Source organism: Thermobia domestica, chromosome 4 (assembly GCF_964235325.1).
Source record: "Thermobia domestica chromosome 4, izTheDome1.hap1.1, whole genome shotgun sequence".
Classification (NCBI taxonomy): domain Eukaryota; kingdom Metazoa; phylum Arthropoda; class Insecta; order Zygentoma; family Lepismatidae; genus Thermobia; species Thermobia domestica.
This window is the reverse complement of record NC_137457.1, coordinates 295,085,355-295,105,927: the sequence shown is the minus strand read 5'-3', so window position 1 is coordinate 295,105,927 and position 20,573 is coordinate 295,085,355. Positions and strand designations below refer to the sequence as shown.

The following is a 20,573-nucleotide window of genomic DNA, read 5'->3' as shown; positions in this document are numbered from 1 at the left end:
CTTAATAATACCGCTTACAAAGGACTATGGCCGGCCAGACCGTTTTTACTTGGTTGATGTGAAATCAGCACATAAGCCTTCCACTTTCTGGCTTTCTAGGCTGGTGTTCACTATTTTGTAAGATCAGTAGCTCATATTGTTGCGACCGCAAAATCAATAACAGATTCCCCTCTTATTTTTCCTCACGCTAAGAATAATTATTCTTGGCTGCGTTGTTTTATCAAGCCGTTGTAAGTTTGCTTATATATATATATATATATAGCAATTGGTATGATCTACTCTCTCTCATGCACTTTTGCTTTTATAACAAATACAGAATAATGCGAGCACTTTGGACGTAAATTACAGACAGAAAGAGGGGAAAAAATGTGTCACTTGGTACGATATTAGGGGGAATTGATTTGAACACAATTACGGAATCGCAGATGGACATGCTACATACGAGGGCGGAATGAAAAGTTCGTGGCCTGACTAGGAAGGAAGCAATTATTTTATGTTTGTATACATTAGCTGCGTAGCTATATCCGTTGGTAGTCACTGTGTAAAATTTCATTTCTTTATTGTTTCAGGTGAGGAGTTGATAAGGTGCTAAGTCTGCAGAAGTGACGGAAGTTTGTAACATGGAGAGAATCGAGCATCGAGCTGTCGTTAAGTACCTGCATGAAAAGGGCTTAACATTACAGGAAATTTATATGGACATGGTAAAGACACTAGGAGACTCTGCGCCCTCGTATTTCATGGTGAAAAAGTGGGTAGTTGAGTTTAAGCGTGGCAGAAACAGCATTGAAGTTGACCCCAGTGGCAGGCCTTCAAAGTCAACTACTACAGTAAATGTCAATAAAATTTGTGGCCTGATTTTGAATGACCGCAGAATCAAAATCGAGAAATAGCTGAGCCTGTGGGTATTTCCTATAAGCGAGCTCAAAATATTACGTAAACGAATTAGGGTTTTCTACAGTGTCCGCGAGACAGATACCCAAGTTGCTTTCAGTTGAACACAAATGCAATCGACTCACCCTTTTCCGTTATTTTTTTGATCTGTTTAAAAGTGATCCGGAGGAGTTTATTGGCAGATCTGTGACTATGAACGAGACACGGGTACACCATCATACACCGGAATCAAAACAACAATCGAAGCAATGGGAACAACCTGGATTTTCTGTCCCAAAGAAAGCCAAACAAGTTGTGTCGGCAAACAAGGTTATGGCATCAATTATTAGAGATGCTAGGTTCATTATCCTTATTGATTTCTTGAAAAAGACTCAATTCTGAATACTACTGCACCTTTCTGCGACGTTTGTGTGAGGAAATCAGAATTAAAAGGCGAGGCATGCTGCGAAGAAAGGTATTGTTTCACCAGGACAATGTGCGTGCTCACACATGTCCCTTGCATTCATGATAGAAATTCATTCCTGTGGGTTCGAACTGTTGCCGCACCCGCTCTATTCGTCTGATCTGGTCCTCTCAGACTTCCACTTATTTAGAAACCTTAAAAAGTTGTTGACTGGTCAGCGATTTTCTTCGGATGCAGAGGTGAAAGGTACTGTACTGGGATATTTTGCAGAGGTCGAGGAAAAGTGGTAAATAAGCGTTACCGGAGAGGTGGTGTAAATGTATCTTAGTCACCGGGTACTACGTGGAAAAATAGAGCATAATTTATCCAAATATTTTCTCGTATGTTAGGCCACGAACTTTCCAATCCATCCTCGTATATTCCGAGACCGCAATCCACATCAGACCTAGCAGATACTACGATAATAGATATGTACCTGTATGCAACTTATTTGTTCTATAGCAATTAGGGTTTCAAAAATAGGTTTCAAACATAACAATACTGTAAATATCAATGTGTAAATCCTGTGATGTGATAACCAAATTTAAGTTAATACAAGGATAGGTCATAAGTCTTGCAACATTCTGGAACACAACATATCTGTATTTATTACTGTACAATGAAAGATGTTTAGCATTCTAAGTATAGCCTCTCGTGTAGGATTGTCTGCAAACACCTTCCTACCATTTTCTCGATAGCACGTCTTGTTCTTAGAGGCAAAGAAATCAGTCACTGCTGTTTCCATTTCCCACTAGTTGGTGAAGCATCGCATAAAATGGACGAAACAGGTAGTAATCCATAGGGGAAAGCACAGGACTATATGCCTGGTGTGCATCAGTTCGGTGCTATTAAGTTCCTGTATTTTTTGTTAAGTTTTTCGAACCGAGTGTGATTCTGGGTTATCTTATTGTAGTAGGACGCGCTTTTGGTTCATCAATGCAGGATTTTTTTTTTTTTTTTTTTTTTTTTTTGCGTAGTGACGCATATATCCGCTTCAACTGTCCGGATTAAAGGTCGGCATTGATGGTACGACCGTTAGGAACAAACTCAAAGCAAATTACCCCTCGTAGCTCCACCAGACACAGAGCATGACTTTATGCTCGAAACAGCCGTGTTTGATGACTGGCTCTGGAAGTTCGCCCTTGCTCAACCACTGTTTTTGCACATTCGGATTTTGGAAGGGAAAAAAGAAACACCCACGTTCGCTGTATGTGACAATCCGTTTTAGGAAACACACAAACGCGGAGTTGTACATTTTGCAGCAGTTGGCAGGCACACATCCACCTTCCTCCAGGCCTGAGTTGGGGTTAATTTATATGCAGCTCACGGTGCAGCTCAAGATGAGAACTACAACGAACTGGGACATCCCGAGTTGACGTGTGCTAATGGATAAATTTTCCTCAACAGTGTGTCGCATAACCTCAGAATCTGTCACCCTAAACGGAATGGTTACAATCTGCACAAAGTTTCTGGAATCAACGAGTTGCTGGGCTTTGGTTTACTGCAGCTTCCCCTTTCGCATGACAAATCTTTTGGGTTGTTGCCGCAGCGTTATGTCCGAGTAACAGACAGTTCACGTATCAGATGTTTTAGGCACTCATCGTCCCTGCCACTAAAAACTGACGTATCTTTAAAGGTTGATTAATGCTCCTCATTATGTTCGTAAATCACTTGATCAATGTATAGTTTTATCCAAACTATGCTATGCATAAGTATCAGAAGTCTTACAAAACAGCTTTGTCCGTCCGTCCGTCTATCGAAAGGCATCAAAGCCAAATGGTAAGATATCAGGAAACGATTTGTTTCAAATCGATTCAGCGTTCCAGGAATAAGTTCCAGCCTTTATGTTGAAACTCTATTCAAACCGGAAGTGATTCAAATTAGCCATTTCCGGCTTCAAGGTTTATCGCCGTAGAAGGGAAACAGTAACAGACAGCGAGAAGTGACATTTTGCAAACCATTCATCGCTTCAAGACAACATGACATGACTATCCACAACACTCTACCAAAACCGGAAGTAGTTCAAATTTACTATTACTTTCGGTTTCAATACTCACTTTCATAGAGTAAAGACGCTAAGAGATATCGAGAGGCATTATTTGCAATTGAATGAACTTAAAATGAATAGGTTCCATCTCTTATATTAACCCCTTATTCAACCCGGAAGTGGTTCAAATTAATCGTTTTCCGTTTCAACATTTATCGCCATAGGACAAAAATGGTAATCGATAGTGAGAAGAGCTTTTCTGCAATCGATTCAGGGTCTCAAGATAATGTATTATCATAACTCACAACACTCTACCAAAACCTGAAATGGTTGTACTACTACGCCCGGTTTTAATACCGATTTCCATTGAGCAAATACAATAAAATATCTTGAAATGCGGTGTTTGGTAATCGATTCGGCTTGCCAAGAATATGTCCCATCTTTTGCGTTAACATCTTATTCAAACCGGAAGAGGTTCAAATTGATCATTTCCGGTTTTAATATTTATCGTCAAAGAAGAAAAATAATAGTAGATAGCGAGAAACTGTTTTCTGCAATTGATTCAGGTTTTCAACAGAACATATCATTTCAACTTGCAACATTGTAGTAAAACCGAACGTAGTTGGAATTCCCTAGTACGTTCATTTTCAATACTGACTTCAATGGAGCGGAAACGCTAATATATATTATCGAGATACGGATTTCAGCAATCGATTCAGCTTGCCAAGAATAGGCTCCATCTTTCCCGATAACCGTATATTTAAACCGGAAGTGGTTCAAATTAACAATTCTCGGTATCAACACAGAACAGAAATGGTAATAGGTAGCGACAAATGTCCTTATTTTTGCAATCGATAGTTAGTGTCTGAAATATATATATATCATCACAACCCATAACGCTAAATCGAAACCGGAAGTGATTGAGTTTACTACTACTTCTGGCTTTAGAACTGATTTTCATAGAGCAAAAACTGTAAGAGAAATCGAGAAGTGGCTTTCTGCAATTGACTCAGCGACCCAACATTAAGAGTCTTCATCCCGGCGAAATTAAAATACCGCTAATTTTACAGTACTTATGTGATATCTTCAAATAGATAAAAGATAATTGAAATATGGAACAAGAGCGCCCTAGACAATATTATTTTGCGTGAGGTACCCTTATCACAAGTCGCCTAGTGGCTTTCCGTTTTCAGCCGTTTAGAAACGCGAAAATAAATGCCGACTTTCAAAATGGCTCGAAATCGAAAGCAGATAAGTGAGTCGTGATAACGGTTTCTCAGTAAAATGATATTGTCTAGGGCACTCTTGTTCCACATTTCGATTATCTTTTTATCTATTTGAAGATATCGCATAATTACTGTAAAATTAGCGGTATTTTAATTTCGCCGGGATGAAGACTCTTAAGTTCTATCTCGTTCTTTAACCGTATATTCACTTATGTGGTTAGGGTTTCACGTTAAATTATAGTTCCACGTCTCAAGGACACTAAACTTAAAAAAGGAAGTGGTTGATATTAACGATGTTAGTTTCAACCTTTATTGCCGTAGAACAAATCAGTAAGGGGTAGCGAATAATAGCTTTTTGGATGTGGATTCAGCGTGAAGAAAAGAGGTTCTACCTAGAGGTACTACTTCGAGTATTAAATTCGCTTAGTTTGGAAGTCTACTGTAGTTTCACACTTTGAAACGAAATTCACTTCCTTATACTATGAATTATGCAACATTAAAACAGTGTTTGAAATGAAATTTTAGTTTAACGTCCCACAAATATGCCATTTACGCTAAAGGAGACGGATGATTGGTGAATGTGAATGACTGTGGAACTAATTTTTTAATGATCTCCTATCAGGAATTGAACCCGGCACTACATACACCAAAGGCGCACGCGCTAGCCACTAGACCAGCGGAGAGGGTTATCAGTGTTTGAGATGTAAAATTTATGTTAACCAGTGTTGCCCACGGAACTCAAAACATCTCGTTTAGTTTCCAATTTCAAAATGTATTTTCGCCTCGTGGACTATTATTCCTTGCTATCTATTACCGTTTTTGCTCTGTAGTGAGCAATGTTAAGACCGGAAATGGTTGATTTCTACTACTTCCGGTTTAAATGTTACCTCTATGAAGAACGCGATTCCTTACTTTTGATCCTTTATATTCTGGTCAAAACTGATGGTGATTCATTAAATAGATGTTAAGATTTTTTTTTAACAGCTGGTAAATTTAGAACGGAGTTTGTTAAACCAAACTCTTTAGAAAGAAAGAAAAACCGAATGAAGTACAGTTTCGCTCTTGTCCCGAAATGGTATAGTATCTCAAACACAGTTTAATGCAAGAAGTAAATAATTAATTTTGCTTCAAAAATTTTACTAAAACTTATTCTGCCTTTTGCAGAGTCGTTCTGACGTACGATTAGCATCACACTAGAGGCTTGACTACCGCAGGAAACATATGTTAGTCGAACTTTTTAGTATGGCGCTAATCACGCGTTAGAACGACTCTGTATAAGGACCATGGTCTTTTTATAAACATTAGTAATTTTATCCGGCATGAGCCAAAAAATATACCTACCAAACGGTATACTTGATGCGAGTACCTATGGATATCACATCCATGGAGAAATTCTGTCCCTTCTAAAAATTATGCACTGCTTCGGAAAATACCAAACGTCTTGTATATGTAAAATTATTTACTTACAATTAGAAGCTGATAGTTAATGAAATAAAGAAAATATAGATATAATCTATAAAATGTGCTTAAAAACATGAAAAACTTACCTAAAATTGTACAAAATTTACCTTAAAAATGTAACAGTGATGATTAAATTTGTAACTGTATCTTTAAAAGAATAAAACAAACATACCAAATGATGGCCATCGTGTCCGCGATACCAGAAGAAAATAAGGTAGCTTCCTCAGTTGAAATATGTAAGTTTGATTTTAAATGATAAAACCAAATAAAATATAGATTTAAATAATTTAATGATTAAGACAAATACAGCGAATTATTCAGCATAAAATGCACTAGTTTCTCGCATCTCGACCTATTACGTAGCATAGTGTGTTTCCATGTCTTCGAGTTACTCCAATGTACGCTGCCTTTTGGGTGCCGCGGTAGATCAGTGGTAGAGCATTCACCGCTGGTGTGTGGGGTCCTTGGTTCAATCCCAGCACGCGCCAAGTGAAATTTCTGGTGGACAAACACCGCGTGCGTGGGTTTCCTGGGGTTCTCCCATTTCCTCACGTCTCTTTTCGCCAAGATATTGACCGTCGAAAAAAGTAACGAACTCAAATGTCTGAAATGACACACAAACTAATTTTGGCAATACTTTAATGAAAATGAAAACTGCAGTTTTTTCGTTAAAAAAAATTGGCGCAACAGCCCAGTTTGTAGACATAAGCCTGCTCCAGCGCCATCTGCTAGCGACCGGCTGAACTATGTCCAGCCTAGCGGCGAGTAAGTCGTCAGCATGCTGCGATGCCTTGTCCCTAACAGGCGCATCAGGAGCTTTCTAGACCTAGTGGCCATCATGTCTTGTTTTCACGCGACTCCCCAGTTTGCCTCACGACGATTTGACGCTGAAAATTGGGAAGCACCGGCCGGGAATCGAACCCGGGACCACGCAGACGTGAGTCCAACGCTCTAACCACAAGACGACCTCTTTTTTTCCACTTACCCTACATATAGTTGCAAAACAGCTCCATTGTCCTGACAACACAAAAACAAATACCTAATATCTGTAGTTCAGATTTCTTTCTCTTTCTTGTAAATTGTCATGTTATGAAAAAATATGTTTACCTCGGTGTTACCAGAACATACCAAAAATGACGAAAAAATCTGACGCTGAAAATGGTCAAATTATGCATTTTAAAATAACTTTTTTTTTTAACGAAGTGTAATATTATGTGTGTTTGATGGATATTTTATCCGTGATACCAGAAAAAAAGATTATATTTCATAAATTACCACCTCTCACTTATTACTTAGTCTTCTTTATGAGATACTTCTTAACGTATTTGTGGAGCTAGTGATTTCTCCTATCCCCCTCTGTGAGTAATTCGACATTCAACTGGCAACATTGACCACTACACACGCCGTTCATTCTTCTGTCATGCATCTATGTTTTCTTTCGCGCTTAAATTAATGCTGTATTTTCTGTCTCTGCTTTCTTTGTTCTACGATCTACATCAAACTAAAGAAAGTGCCGTACTTAGCTAAAAATATTTAACGAAAAAAGAAATTGAAAAGGAGAAATAACCTCTGCTCAATATACTGAGATTATTTAATCGTAAAGTTATATAGTGAAGATTTCATCTGCGACATTCCGATCTCTTCGCACTATACATAATCCCATCAACTAGTTTGAACCGTCTGCATTAGTATATAAACGAATCAGGGACGCAAAACAAAAATATTGACTAAGGTACGTTCTCGACGTTCGTTTAGTGGAACTATGGAAAACTACGTGCAAACTTCAATCGTAGGGACCAAAGGTGTTTCTAGCACTGGAAAAATAATTAAGATGTACTATTTTGCTTAATTTTAATAATATTGTATATATACACGATTAAAATTAAGGAAAACATTAAATTTTAATTATTTTTAATATATATAAAATCTAAATTTGATCTGACTCCATTTCGTAAAATAAATGTTGACATATTAACTACTGAATACTACGTAGTAAGTATTCTAGTACTTACCGTGTAACAGGTGAGGCACACCCAATTCTCTTGTTCTGACTGACACTCTTGGCAAGGAGCTTTGGTATCGATTCCCGCGTCTGGCACTTCTTGGACGCTGTCCAAATGAGGACAACCTTGTTGGGGTACTACAGCAAACATTCTTTCCTCCATCAGAAGCTACAAAAAGTAAAAGAATAACTATTTTTAAAAACTGTTTTTTAAGTAACGTAAGGGGAAGTAAGGCGCTGGGGAAACTTGCTTCTTAACCAGCCGAAGTAACGAAAGAAAAGAATATGTAGCGTGTAACGTGCAGATGACGTGGCGCGTGTGAAGCAGACTGTTTAGGATCAATATGACATCGATCCCCCTTTCTGTGTCCGCCTACTAGATCCCTTAACCTTGACATGAATCAATACATGTAATTACGAAATCATGGAAAAACCAACGCAAGGCTTCATATACAACTATATCGATCCCCCTTTCAGTTGTTAATAATTAATTCCAGCCTCCCTCCCAAAATGATCCACAAGTGTGTCCGAATATCGACCCCGGCGCCGGGTCTGGAAAGACATTCACTTTTTCTTTTTCTTTTTAAATTTTTAAAGGATCTACTGTTTCGGAAGTCTTAGCAATGGATATAATGTTTCATTATCGACAACACTGTTCATTTTCACTAGATAAAATGCTTTTCTTAATTTCGTTAAGTTACTACTTATGTGAAATTGAATTTATATAATTATGAGGGAAATTAAAAACAACACACGCACTATTAATCACTTTTTTTTATCACATTTCAATTCTCCCAAACATACAGGGTGTTCATAAAGTAATGGTCATAACCTGGACATAGGTAAAGTAACAAAGAGAAGAAAAGGAAACCTAAGTTGTGGTATCAGTTTTTCTTTGATATGGGGTGGGCTGGGGGAAAGCAAGGAAACTGAAATGTTGAGCTGCTGATTTAATAATATATATATATATATATATATATATATATATATATATATATATATATATATATATATATATATAACCATTATGACCATTACTTTATGAACATCCTGTACGTGTGTGTATACTACTGGTAGCAATTTATGCTTGGGAGAATTGAAATGTGGCAAAAGATGATTAACTGTGCGCGTGTTGTTTTCCATTTCCCTAATAATATATATACGAGGGCTGACCAATAAAGAACGATCACACGATCATTACCTATACTAATCCTCCAAATGTTGATGGTCTTTCTCAAAGTAGTCCCCTTTACATGCAATGCGCTTGTCCCAACGTTTCTGCCAGTCATCAAAGACATGCTGGAAGCCATTTTTGGACAGATCCTTCAAAATCGCTCCCGCTACTTTCATTACTGCCCCTGAAGATGCCCAACGCCGTCCCCGAAGGTGTTTCTTCAAAGTTGGAAAAATGAAGAAATCACAAGGGACTAAATCAGGGCTATATGGAGGATGGGGCACACACGGAACGTTGATCTTTGCAAGATAGTCAACAGAATTTCTGTAGTGTTCTTCACATGTCACTTCCATGTTGCCTTATGCGAAACTGAAACTACGTGTGCTTGAACGACTGCAAAGGTCACATTCCTGACATCATGGCCTTCAAACTTGCTCGATCTATTCGTGACTTTTCCCACTACACAGACGTGTATCGTTTTCTGTGCCTTGCTGTTGTATTCACCTCATAAACACGGATGATAAGTCTTTACTGACCAACCTAGGTACACTGCAATGCATGGAAATAAAAAAAGGTTGTTCAAATTACACTCGAATCCATTGTCTGCCTACCGAAAACAAAATGTATTCCATACAAAGCCGCAAGGAATACGATTTATAACGTGTATTACCCTTTTTTTTGTGAGGGAGGGACATCTCTTGCGTACTTTTCTTACAATTTATGACACTTCTGGTAGGCGCAGTATGGTTTCGGGTCTAATTTGTCTGACTGAACCGTTTTTCAATTTACGGTCACATTTGTTGATAACTCGGTAAATAATAGTTATTGCACTTAATTATATCCACGCAATATATATATATATATATATATATATATATATATATATATATATATATATTCTCTTTACACAGATAGTTCAATGCTTCTAAAACATAAAGCGTAATTCACTCACGTTATCCATTTGTATAACTGTTTACAAAGACACCCTGTAAGACACCTAATTGTTATATATAGGCTCTTCGATCCCCTCTAAAGGACTGAAATCTTTCAGTTTAACGTCCCATGCCCATTGGGTTAAGGCAGACGGATGATTAAGGCAAGTGAATAATGAAGAAATTGGTGGAATGCGAATGAGGGAGGAAACGGGAGTAACCGAGAAAACCACGGACACGACGTTGCCCCTCATAATCCTACTTGACCAAGGATCGAACCAAGAACCCCGCGCACCAGAGGTAGGCGTTCTACCACTCAGGAATTTGTTTAGACCTCATAGAATGGAAGGAACATCTACCAAAGCGTTTACAGGCGTCACAAGTTGTGATGAGATTAGAGTCTATCATCATGATCCTTCTTCAAAGCGTCATTCATTGCAATCGCGACTCATACAACGTCGTCAGTCGAGAAAAGTCCAAGGATTTCCCTTTCCAAAGACAAAATCATAATGAATATTCATGGACATTCTTTTTTAAAAAAGTTTTTATCAGCAAGGAAAGATACTGTAATCTTTCAGAAAAGCTAAAACGAGCCATTGCAGCAAAAATTACCAGGTCTAAAAGATACTCAAATTTCATCAGGATAATGCAAGACCGCACACCAGACGTTGGCACAAATTACAAAATATGGATGGACTTTGATATCTTATCCAGCTTACAGTTCCGATCTGGCTCCCTCCGGTTTCTACCTGTTTGGTAGACTGAAGAATTGTCTACATGTCACAATATTTGAAAACGATGACAAGTTACTTCAAGAATTTAGAGGGTGATTTCGGAAGCAAGATGTAACATTTCCCAAGGAGTTGGAAAGACTGCTGGACCAAATGTATAGAGAGGAATGGTGGACATATTGAATGATCATGGTCTGGAGCCAACAGTTGTGAGTTCAAATTAAAACAAGTACAGGGCTCATAGTGGTCTGGTCTGTTGTAAATAGTTGAAAAGTGACCAAAAGTACACGAAAAGTGACCAAAAAGTGACTAAAAGCACACGAAAGAGTGACCAAAATTTCATGATGCCCCTGTTTTCCTTTGTCAATCTCTCCATCACCTCTCTCTTTGTTGTTTTATCTTTTCTTCTTTACTTCTTTTTGAGCTTCCTCCTTTCTTAGGGTTTCTAAGTATGCTTTGTAGTTACGGTAAGGAGACTTAGCAGATGTAAGAAGCTTCTGAGTAAGTAGAAACAGTTCTGGCCGATTTCCGAATTTCTTCATCCCAGACCAGTAGCGTAGCCAGGATGTGTGTTTGGGGTGGGGGCAAGTGCTGTTATAGGTACATATAGAAAAATTACAAACAAAAAAATATATGAACATAAAAATATATAAAAAATTACAAACATCAAAGTACCAAAGTACATTGTCGGACCTCTTTGGGGGGGGGGCGGCCCCTCCGCCCCCCTTCCCTACGCCACTGTCCCAGCCATTATATTTAACTTAGCATTGAGAGTTTTCAAAGCCATGCAATATTCAAATTCATCACCTACTATTAAGAAGAACATACAAAAAGCATAACCAAGACGAACATCATGAACCACACACACGACGTTGAGCGGAGCGTTAACTATTACGAGAGAAAACTAAAAGACTATTATGATAGAAGAAAGAATAGACACAGAAGGGTTCTCAACTCCACCTTGAGAGCTTAAACATCCACCACACACCCACTGTGCTTTAGAAAGAATAAAAGCTGAAGTGAGAATAAAGCTGACTGTTTCACATGTGGCAGCGAGTACTGAAGCTTTCAAAAGAGTAACGAGTAACAAATTTTTCCATTTATTTTTATATTTTTCTTAGAAAACTGCCAATGCAAAACTTAAATCACACGAGAAAGTCACTTTACCTCCCCCCAAAAAAGTAACTTTTAGTGACCAACTTGAAAAAAAAAAGTAACTTTTAGTTTTAAAAAAAAGTGACTCGCTATGAGCCCTGCAAGTATCAATATTCTGAATTATCAATTCAAGAAGTTATTAAAGATTGTGCGTTACTTATTGACCGAACCTTGAATAATTCTCATTGTGAATTGACTAGTGATGGGTAAATTCCCGGGAAGATATTTTTCGGGAATATTCCCTGGGAATATTCCCGGGAAGATTCCCAAAATGGGAATTTATCCGGGAATTTATGTTAAATCAGAAAGAAAATTGCATTCTATTACTATATTATGATTTCAAAGTTGAATAAATTTTTATATCACAGCATATTATTACTGTTGTCCATAGAAGATTCTTTAAAATGTATATTCTGAACGGTATCATAATACTTTATTAACACTTTATTATATATTAGAAAGCATGCATAAATGTATATTTATTTACAATATGTTCTATCAATTAAATATGTGTGAAAAAATTATATACTAACAGTTTAAATTTATATGTAAGTGGATTTGCTCAACTTGACTCTATTGCTGATATTATAATCACATTAAATTTATAAATGTTATAAACTAATTAATTTGGGTAAATGCTAGAAGATACATGTCTCACCAATTTATCAACATTTGCGCATACATATTTATGTTCACAAAATTTGCAAGATACTTACCTATCTTTATATTTAAGCACGTAACATTGCCATACACGACTTTTCATCTACCTATTTCTCGAAATTCCATACGTTAATTCACATCTAAAAGAAGTCCGAGTACTTCTTCAGAAATTCGAGTCAGAGAGAGGAGACACACCGGCGTCTTTTACTAATGGTGGTTCAGGGTTTATTAATAGTACTTCATCTCTATTTCTACATAATTCTAAATAACTTTAGAAAATGGTTCCTCTTCATCATTTGTAAATTAGTACTTTGCTAATTTTGGCTGTTTTTTTAGCATTGGGGACCAGATTTGCACCTACTTTTTTCCGATATTCTATTCCGATGCGTTTGTTTTATGGTTTCATACGTTAAATTAAGTTTTATGGTTTCATACTAACATTAAATTCAGACAGCGTTGCAGAGCGAGCGTTAGCGAATGAAGGTGTGTTAGAGCCCCGCATGGCACGTTGTTTTCTATCTTCGTTACCAACAATTCACTTTCTTTTTTCACATAAATCACTTCCACTTACCTTTCCGTTTCGTATAAATCTCTTACTGTCCTAAAAAAAATGTGTTCGATTCTTTCTTGACTACTTGAACATCACTATCAACTCATTTCTTCCCTAAATCATCCTAATTTTTGCTAGTTTTGCCCCCCCCCCCAATTCTAAACAATTACCTTCCTTTTTAGTGCAAATGAAAATAAAACAAAAAAATATATTATTAGTTATATAAAGTACAGTCAATGAATTTTAAATTTTTTAACCTCCAAGTCCTTTAAAACCTAGAATTAAATCATAATATATTAAAATAAAGTAATTAGTCATATTGTTCTTATAATTTGGAAGATAAAGTAAAGAAATAGAAATAAATTCCTTCCCGGGAATTTATAGGCCAGGGAATATTCCCATTTTTTAAATTCCTTCCTACCGGGAATATTCCCACTGCCCATCACTAGAATTGACTGACTGGCTGGCTGGGATTTAATGCTTCCTTTAGACACCGAAACTAAAAAGGACAGGATCTGGTTAAAATGTGATCCGAATTATTCAACGCAAGTTTTTATCTAGATTCGTTATCCTTACTGTGCTAGTGATCGAATCCGAAACCACCTGCTCTAAATAGTAACAACGCTAGAGGGGGACAAGGGGGCAGGCGCCCCTTAGTGCCATTATTTGCCCTCCAACTGTTTCTTCAGACATGCTGCATTGTAATGTAGGTTTAACAATATAAAACTATTATTTTTGGTGAAAAAAAAGCTGCCCTCACAAAAAAAAAAAAAAAAATCTTTGCCCTTCCGCTTCCTCCCAACTAAAGAAATTTAACGCTGGTGACATCAATGGCTGTCGAAGTCAGCATGTTACCCATTTGTCCATAAATGAGTACCCTCTATTGATGATTCTAGCAGTGGCGGCCGGTGGATTGTGGTTTCGAGTGTTGCAGTACGAACGATCGGAGACAGAAGATATAAAAGTGGACTCATTGACTAATCAGCATAACTTTAGATGCAAATGCTATGTGACATGTTAAATTAAATTAAATTCTGTTTTAAAAAAATAAAAAATGCAGAACATTTAATCCGATTAATCACCTTATTTAATTAGTAAGTTCATTCTTCTCTCTTTGATTGGAGTAAATCTGCCTAATACATGCTCGTTGAACTCTGGTATTCTTATTGTCAGGTCTTTTTCGATGGAAAGCATAACCAATGGTGATAACCTTTCTTGGGACATTCAATTTCTTGAAAGTGTCAATTCTTTTTGATGTGAAAAAAAAAAAATCTTCTTTTACTGACGCCATAGGTACAGTTAATATTAATTTCAGAAGCTTTGTAGATTCACTAAATATTTTTCTAGATTATTGTGAACAATTCATTCTAGCAAACAGTCCCTGACAATGATCCGAATTCCTCTTCAGTGTAGACTGAAGAGAGTTCGTTGCAGAGATTAAGGCTTAGACAAAACAAGCAAAGTGTAATTCAGGAGTGTGTACGAAAAAAAAAAAAATAACGTTTAAATTTACAGGACATCTTATGACAGTAATGTTGTATGCACTAGATACATTTCCACAATTTATTTTAAGTTTTCCTAGCTAAATTGTGAATAAAGCGTGTTCAATGTACATTTTTATAACATTAATTGTAAGTTTTCCTCAGTTGAAAGCTGGGCAATTTTTCTGTAGTTATTTACAGATGTCATGGTATGCAATTCATTCAGAATTTGTAGGTTATGTACTGAATTAAAGCACACACAATAAAATTAAATCTAATAACTAATAACCAAAACAACTTATGCAAAAGAGATACTGGTATATGAATTGCGAATGTCACATATTCATACATAGGGCTGTCAACTGGCGGCTTTTCATTGGCCTGGCCGAAAAAATTGCTGTTATTTTGATTAAAGCCGGTGACAGTACAAACTTCTCACCAGCCCCTTTATAACTTTTTTTTTTTTTTTTTTTTTTCAAATTTGTATGTAGTTCGAAGTATAGATATTGAAAAGTAGCTGTCATTCTGTAAACTCAAAACTGTTACCTTTCACCATCTAACAACGATTAATATATTTTGTTCATCTGTTTAGAAAATTTTAGAGAGATGACAGGGACTGTACCAGGAAAAAATTGAAATTTACTTTTAAGGAATTTTATACATTTATTAAGAGTGGAATAGGACTTCTTAAAGCAATTTCCTATAGATGAAGTATAGACTATGGGTCATATGCAGAGTCGTTTTGACGTATGATTAGCGCCATACTAAAGACCTGATTACTGCAGGAAACACATGTTAGTCGAACTCTTTAGTATGGCACTAATAACGCGTCAAAACGACTCTGCATAAGGCCCCATATGTTTAAAGAGTGAATTTCATTTTCCAAATCCAAAATTGTCACGTAAAGATTATTATACTTTTGTTCATCTGTTTCGATAATTTTAAAGAAATGGTAGTTACTGATAAATACAATAAATTGATCAATACCGATTGACCAATTTCAGTTTCTCATTTATAGCACAATGTATCTATTAAGCTTATTAGTGAATGTTCTAAGGACATACAGAATATGTGTCTATGCACTTTTGTTCACGAGGCGTAAAATGAAAGTAAAATAAAATAATAATCAATAATTTATCTGTTAAACAAGTATAGTTCGTTAGGAAAGTCTACAAATGTTAGTCAAGTTTCGAAATTTTTGGGAGGCCCGGACTCGGTGGACCCTCCTCGTGGCTATGCCTCTGAGCATTGCTAACTAGTCCCAAATTCAGTGTGGCGTTTCCCACCATACTTATTTTATAAAAGAAATATGTATATACTAAAATACTATCCACATAGGGGGGGGGGATTCTGCATATTGACTTATTAATATTTGGTTCACAAATTACTGTAGAAGAAACCTTCATTATCTATATAAGTTAAGAATTAACTTGTAAATGCGGATCTACTTTTATTTGATTTCTGCTCTACTACATATTTTCTTTCTTGTTTTGTAATTCTGCTATCACTTTTTTAATTGTCATTATATTGATTTGCTTCAGTATAAGTACCGTAATTTAAAAATATGAATGCATAAAAACAAATTCCATTTGTTAATTGCTAGTGAAATAAAATTCAGAAAGCTTATTTAGCACGAAAAACCTTCTCATTCACTGGAAACCGTGCTGTGTTGCAGAAGCACTGAAACAACCAGATCCTTTAACTTCTGAGATAGGGGAAAGGAGACTTAACATTTGCTCCAATTCCCGCGCTGAAGGAATCTGGTCGTTGTATGCTCGCTGCAACACAATATAAATTAGAGACTCTGTGACGGATTATTTTTCGCTTTTTAAAACGGATTAACGAAACGGACAGTTACAGAAGTAAAAATAAATGTTATTTAAAAATATATGGGAGTATTAGAAAGTATTTTTTTCTGTTCTTTACTACTATTGCTAATAATAATTTTTTTTCTTGAAATACTTGGTCGTTGCGCAACGCTGCAACACTAACATTAGCCGCCACTGGATTCTAGTACAAAACGCCCCATACCGTCAATGCAAATCTATATATAGCCTCACAACACAACTTCATTGCTTCTTAGGATTAAGGTTAACAGGAAAGGGCAAGACAGATCTACAAACTGCAGACAATTGCAACAACATAGTGGCGCCGATTCAGATAGAAATATTGATTGATTCCGACTTTGGAACAAGTGACTCCAAAGGCTGAACTTACTCGCTATTCTGCTCTTCCTACCTTTGCTGATAAAATCTGTCCTACGTGATTCTTCCTGAAGAGGTATAAAGGTATACTTAGCAGTCAGAGGTGCCGATTCGGAAGGTGCCACACCAAAATTTTTATGGGGGTGCTTAGCACCCATACAAAAGAGAAAGCAAAAAATACTGAAAGAGAAAAGAAAGAAAGAAAGAAAAAAGGAAAAATTCTAATCTTTCGCCGTGTTTCTTAAACGATAGTAGGACCCGATTTCTTCATAGGGTGGGCCGCGGTGGCTCAGTAATAGAGTGTTCACCTCTGATGCATGGGGGTCCCTGGTTCGATCCCAGTTCGCGCGCCAAGTGAACTTTATGGTGGGTAAACACCATGTGTGTGGGTTTTATTGTGGTTCTCCCGTTTCCTCCCACTTTCTTCATTCCACTATTTCATTCATCTCTCATTATCACCATCTCCTTTAGCCTAGTCGGCATAACCTTTGGACGTTAAACTTAAAGATTTCAATTTTTTTTTCATAGAGCGGAGGAAGAATATGACTAATTTTTGACCTAAAAACAAACATTTCAACTCACTGTATCTATATATTGTTATTCAGGGGCGGATCCAGGGGAGCGATCGCCCCCCTCAGAAGAGGAAATTTTCTTGTTTTATATATATATATAATATCCATCCCAGAGTTTGGAGCCCTTAAAAGTACCATTATGACGACCCACCGCCCCCCCCAGAAGTCGGTCCTGGATCCGCCCCTGTTGTTATTATAGGCCTACAAAAATATGAGCTAAATGTTGGTTACATTTAACTAACTTAATTTTTGTTTCCTTAAAAATCTGCGAATTCAAAAATTAGAAGTCAGAACGGCATGATGGAAACGAAGACAGAAGAGTTAGAATTCTACAAGCTTCAAAGTTACTTTGTCATTAGTCTTATTCAAGGCTTTTCACTGCGCCAAAACACTATTTTCATTGAAAAATACCTAAAATTGCATTTTCAGGAGAGAGAATTTTCAAAATTTTCCGAATCAGAAACCCATAATTCTGTGACTCAGTGCCAGTGCCCCAAAACTCCCAGTTTATATAGCGTGAATGAGAGCACCTCCGCTGATTTACAAAACCCGGCGCTCGTGAACGTGGTATGAAATCCTGGGAGATGAGGAAACTGCCTCACTAATAAATTACTTGAGATGAATAAAATGACACAATCTAGCAGTTTGCCAATTAACTACAGTAAATCATGTGTAACTTACAAAGGTGTCCAATAAAGAACACGATTAGGGATGCGCACGAGTCGAGACATGTCTCGAATCTCGACTCGAATTCGAGTCAAGACACACTTTGTAAAATTTCAATCGAACCGAGACAACTCCAAAACTCGAGTCGAGAAATACGTTTGAGACAAGTCGAATCGAGACTGCTTGTAAAAATCTCGACTCGATTCGAATATCTCGAAAATCTTTTTTTAATTTTAAATATTATTTTGAAGAAAGTATTCACTCACAAAGAGCCTTGAAATCAATTTCAGCATTTATTACTTAAGAAAAGTACAGAACACACGAACTTACTAGTGAATCTGAATATACAAGTGATGAATATCGATACCTGAATTGTCTGATGACTCCCAATACCTTTTTTTATCATGACGATGGGAGGGTGCGAATTCGTAGTGTTCCAAGGGAACAGCTCCTTGACACCTGTACTGCGTGACGGAGAAAAGCTGGCGGCGGCTTAATTATGCTCTGGGGAACATTCAGGTAAGCATCCATCTATCTAGTGGAGCCCGAGCATGGCACCATGACGGCTGAGGCATATCGCACACTGCTTGCCGACTACGTACACCCCTTCATGGCGACCATGTTTCTCAATGGTAGTGGCAATTTTCGACAAGATAATGCACCATGTTACAAGGCCAGGAGTGTGATGGAGTGGTTCGAGGAACACAGGGGCGAGTTCCATGTGATGTGCTTTCCCCCCAACTGACCGAATCTGAACCCAATCGAACACATCTGGGATGTAATTGAACGTGACGTCAGAGCGCATTTTCCCGAATTTTACGTGAATTAGGCGACATGTGTGTATACATGTGGTGCCAACTCTCTCCAGCGACCTACCAAGGATCATTGCATTCATGCAGAGACGCGTCGCCGTTGTTATCCGTGCTAAAGGTGGACATACTGACAATTAGGTAGGTAGTCTTAATGCTCTGGGTGATGTGTGCGTGTATTTTGTCTTGACGCGAATTTCGAGACGTCTCGTCTCGAATTCGGATAGAGTCGAGACAGGCTTAAATCTCAACTCGACTCAACTCGCGCGCATTTTTGAAATGCTCGCCATTTCAGTTCTAGTAAGTTGGCAGCATTGAACGCTACATGATTTCCGTATGTTCTTTGTCACGGAATTTCGAATATAACGCATGATCGTCTTACGTTTTCTGTACGGGTAGGAAAGGAACGCTCACCACACTATGACAACACGCTATTCCATCGTGAGGCGGTCCATTCCTACCCGTACAAAAAACAGATGATGATCATGCGCTACTCGGCGTCGTGACTACTAACCAGGTCCGTATTCAGGGGGGTCTACGGGGACCCTCCCCCTAAATTTTTGCTGGTCCCCTCTAAATTTTTCACGGTAGGCTTGCAAGTGAACTATAATATGGCGATGAACTATAATATGGTTGGATCGGGCCCCCGGCTGGGCTGGCTACCGGCCTGTTACTAACTAAAAATACAACGGATGAAAATTGTGTAACGTTCAGTGGTGCATCTTACTAGAACATAAATGGCGGACGTTTCAAAAGTTCTGTAGATAGTGGTGAGCAGTAGTTGTAATCTTAAGATAGTTTAATAATTATGATGTTCAATCACGTGAACTTTCTATGACGAAGCACTCCAGTATGAGGAGGCTGTTTTCACACTCCTCTCCTCCCTACGATACATAGACTGTTAAGATTCCACATGCTGATGTAAATGGTGTTAATCAATAAGCACCGATTTGTTTATATATATATATATATATATATATATATATATATATATATATATATATATATATATATATATACAAGGGCGGATCTAAGGGGGGCTACGGGGCTATAGCCCCCCTTGACGCTCAGTTTTACACGGGATAAAATGGACTTCAACTCTGCTTTACACTGGATAAAACGGCAAATTATGGTTTAGCCACCCCCTTGATCATATCCTAGATCCGCCGTTATATATATATATAATGTAGAACCGTTTCTTTAGCAGTTACATGCAACAGTAGCTTAGTGACAGGAGATCATTTTTACAAAAAAGCTCCATTAAATTTCGGCGTCTCGGGTTCGACCTTTCGCATGAGCTGCAGCACCTGTACGTATTGAAATTCAAACATGGCTAAACACAAAAAAGGAAACTATGTGCTGTTTATTTACGCTATTCTTTGACACAATAGTATTTCATGAATTGCGGTTCATCGATGAGCTTTTGGAACCAGTTTTAGTCACTTTTCTGCAGGTCGTGCATGAAGGTACTTACCTACAGAATAACGCGCAATCGCATGTAGCAGTCAACATCGTACACTTTCCGGACGGTAAAATGTTTCACAGCTTCCTTGGCTAGGCACTCAATACATCCGGTCCATGATTGTACAAAGCCTCGCACATCACGGACCTTCTCTAACTCTACAGTTAA

At 37.6% G+C, this 20,573-nt stretch overlaps 1 protein-coding gene across 4 annotated transcripts in view; it reads right to left on the bottom strand.

The window, feature by feature from the left end:
- HDAC6 (histone deacetylase 6) overlaps positions 1–20,573 on the bottom strand; it is a 133,508-nt gene that overhangs the window by 9,388 nt on the left and 103,547 nt on the right. For all 4 annotated transcript variants that reach the window (XM_081756248.1, XM_081756249.1, XM_081756250.1 and 1 more), the window contains one exon: positions 8,020–8,178. In XM_081756248.1, coding sequence (XP_081612374.1) covers positions 8,020–8,178 — 159 coding nt within the window. The remainder of the gene's footprint in view (positions 1–8,019; positions 8,179–20,573) is intronic.